Source organism: Dendroctonus ponderosae, unplaced genomic scaffold (genome assembly GCF_020466585.1).
Source record: "Dendroctonus ponderosae isolate FM_Combo_2020 unplaced genomic scaffold, Dpon_F_20191213v2 Dpon_F_20191213_9, whole genome shotgun sequence".
NCBI lineage: Eukaryota > Metazoa > Arthropoda > Insecta > Coleoptera > Curculionidae > Dendroctonus > Dendroctonus ponderosae.
Genome location: NW_026019116.1, coordinates 5,679,522 through 5,680,676, shown reverse-complemented (window position 1 = coordinate 5,680,676; position 1,155 = coordinate 5,679,522). Strand labels below are relative to the sequence as shown.

The following is a 1,155-nucleotide window of genomic DNA, read 5'->3' as shown; positions in this document are numbered from 1 at the left end:
CCTTTGAAAATGTCCACCGCAGTTGTGGACGAAACGTCAGGAGGAAATTCCGATAGACCACGGCTTCAAAGCCCGGAAAACATTCCTAAATGTAAACGATTAGATATTATAGATAAATCATGGATGGATTGTCTGATGATGTTGGCTCTGTTGCAGGTCTACTGGTTCACTGTAGAGTTCGGGCTGTGCAAGGAGGCCGGCGAAACCAAAGTGTACGGAGCCGGGCTTCTATCGGCCTACGGCGAGCTGCTTCACTCGCTCTCCGAAAAACCGGAGCTGCGGCCCTTCGATCCGGCCTCCACTGCGATGCAGCCCTATCAGGACCAGGAGTACCAGCCGATCTACTATGTGGCCGAGAGCTTCGACGACATGAAGGACAAGTTCCGGCGATGGGTGAGCGCCATGTCCAGACCGTTTGAGGTGCGTTTCAACCCGCACACTGGCCGCGTGGAGGTTCTGGACTCGGTCGACAAGCTAGAGAGTCTGGTGCAGCAGCTGAACACCGAGGTGCTGCACCTGTCCAACGCGATCAACAAAATCAAGGCGCCCAGTCTCAGCTAAGCGCCCCCTTAGACGGTCCGGCTCATTTCGGTTGTGTTGTTGTAAAGTTTTGTTTTCTTGTATTATAGTTTCGACTTATTTATAATGCATACCGCTAGACTAGGCTAAGTTTCCAAGTATTATCTTGCTCGTAGTGCCCAGCACCAATGATTTTGTGATGATGTGTCTAGTAATCTGTGTAATGCAAAAGACAGCAGCGTCCACGGGTTTTTTTCAAGAAGAAAAATCTGTTGACGCTGCCACCATAGCTCATATTTATAGTAACTTATAGCACTCTGCACGCTCGTTGTAATTTGTATATAATTCTATATATTATTATTATTATTATTATTATCATTGTTGTAAATCTATGGAATATATAAACGTGCAATCATAACGGAGGTTTTTTATTTTATTCCTACGGAAAAATGGTGCAATAAAACCATCAATCGCAAAGCGACGAAACCGTTTTCCCGAGCTCAACTAGTAAAGTTTGGAAAAATAGTCAATAAACTGAAAGCACTGAAACCAAGGGCGGATCCAGGGGGGGTCATGGGAGTCATGAACCCCCATTCAATTCTCTATCCAACGATGCCAAAATAAATTCTGTGGCTC

General features: G+C 46.0%; 1 protein-coding gene across 1 annotated transcript; it reads left to right on the top strand.

The window, feature by feature from the left end:
* Positions 1-90: 90 nt before the first annotated feature.
* Positions 91-937, top strand: LOC125505598 (tyrosine 3-monooxygenase-like). The gene has a single exon (XM_048669676.1). The coding sequence runs from the start codon at positions 124-126 to the stop codon at positions 559-561; it is 438 nt and encodes a 145-aa protein (XP_048525633.1). The 5' UTR covers positions 91-123; the 3' UTR covers positions 562-937.
* Positions 938-1,155: the final 218 nt, after the last annotated feature.

What these genes read in the sequence shown, in the direction of transcription:
- LOC125505598 (XM_048669676.1), top strand. Translation starts at nt 124, where the DNA reads ATGGATTGTCTGATGATGTTGGCTCTGTTGCAGGTCTACTGGTTCACT.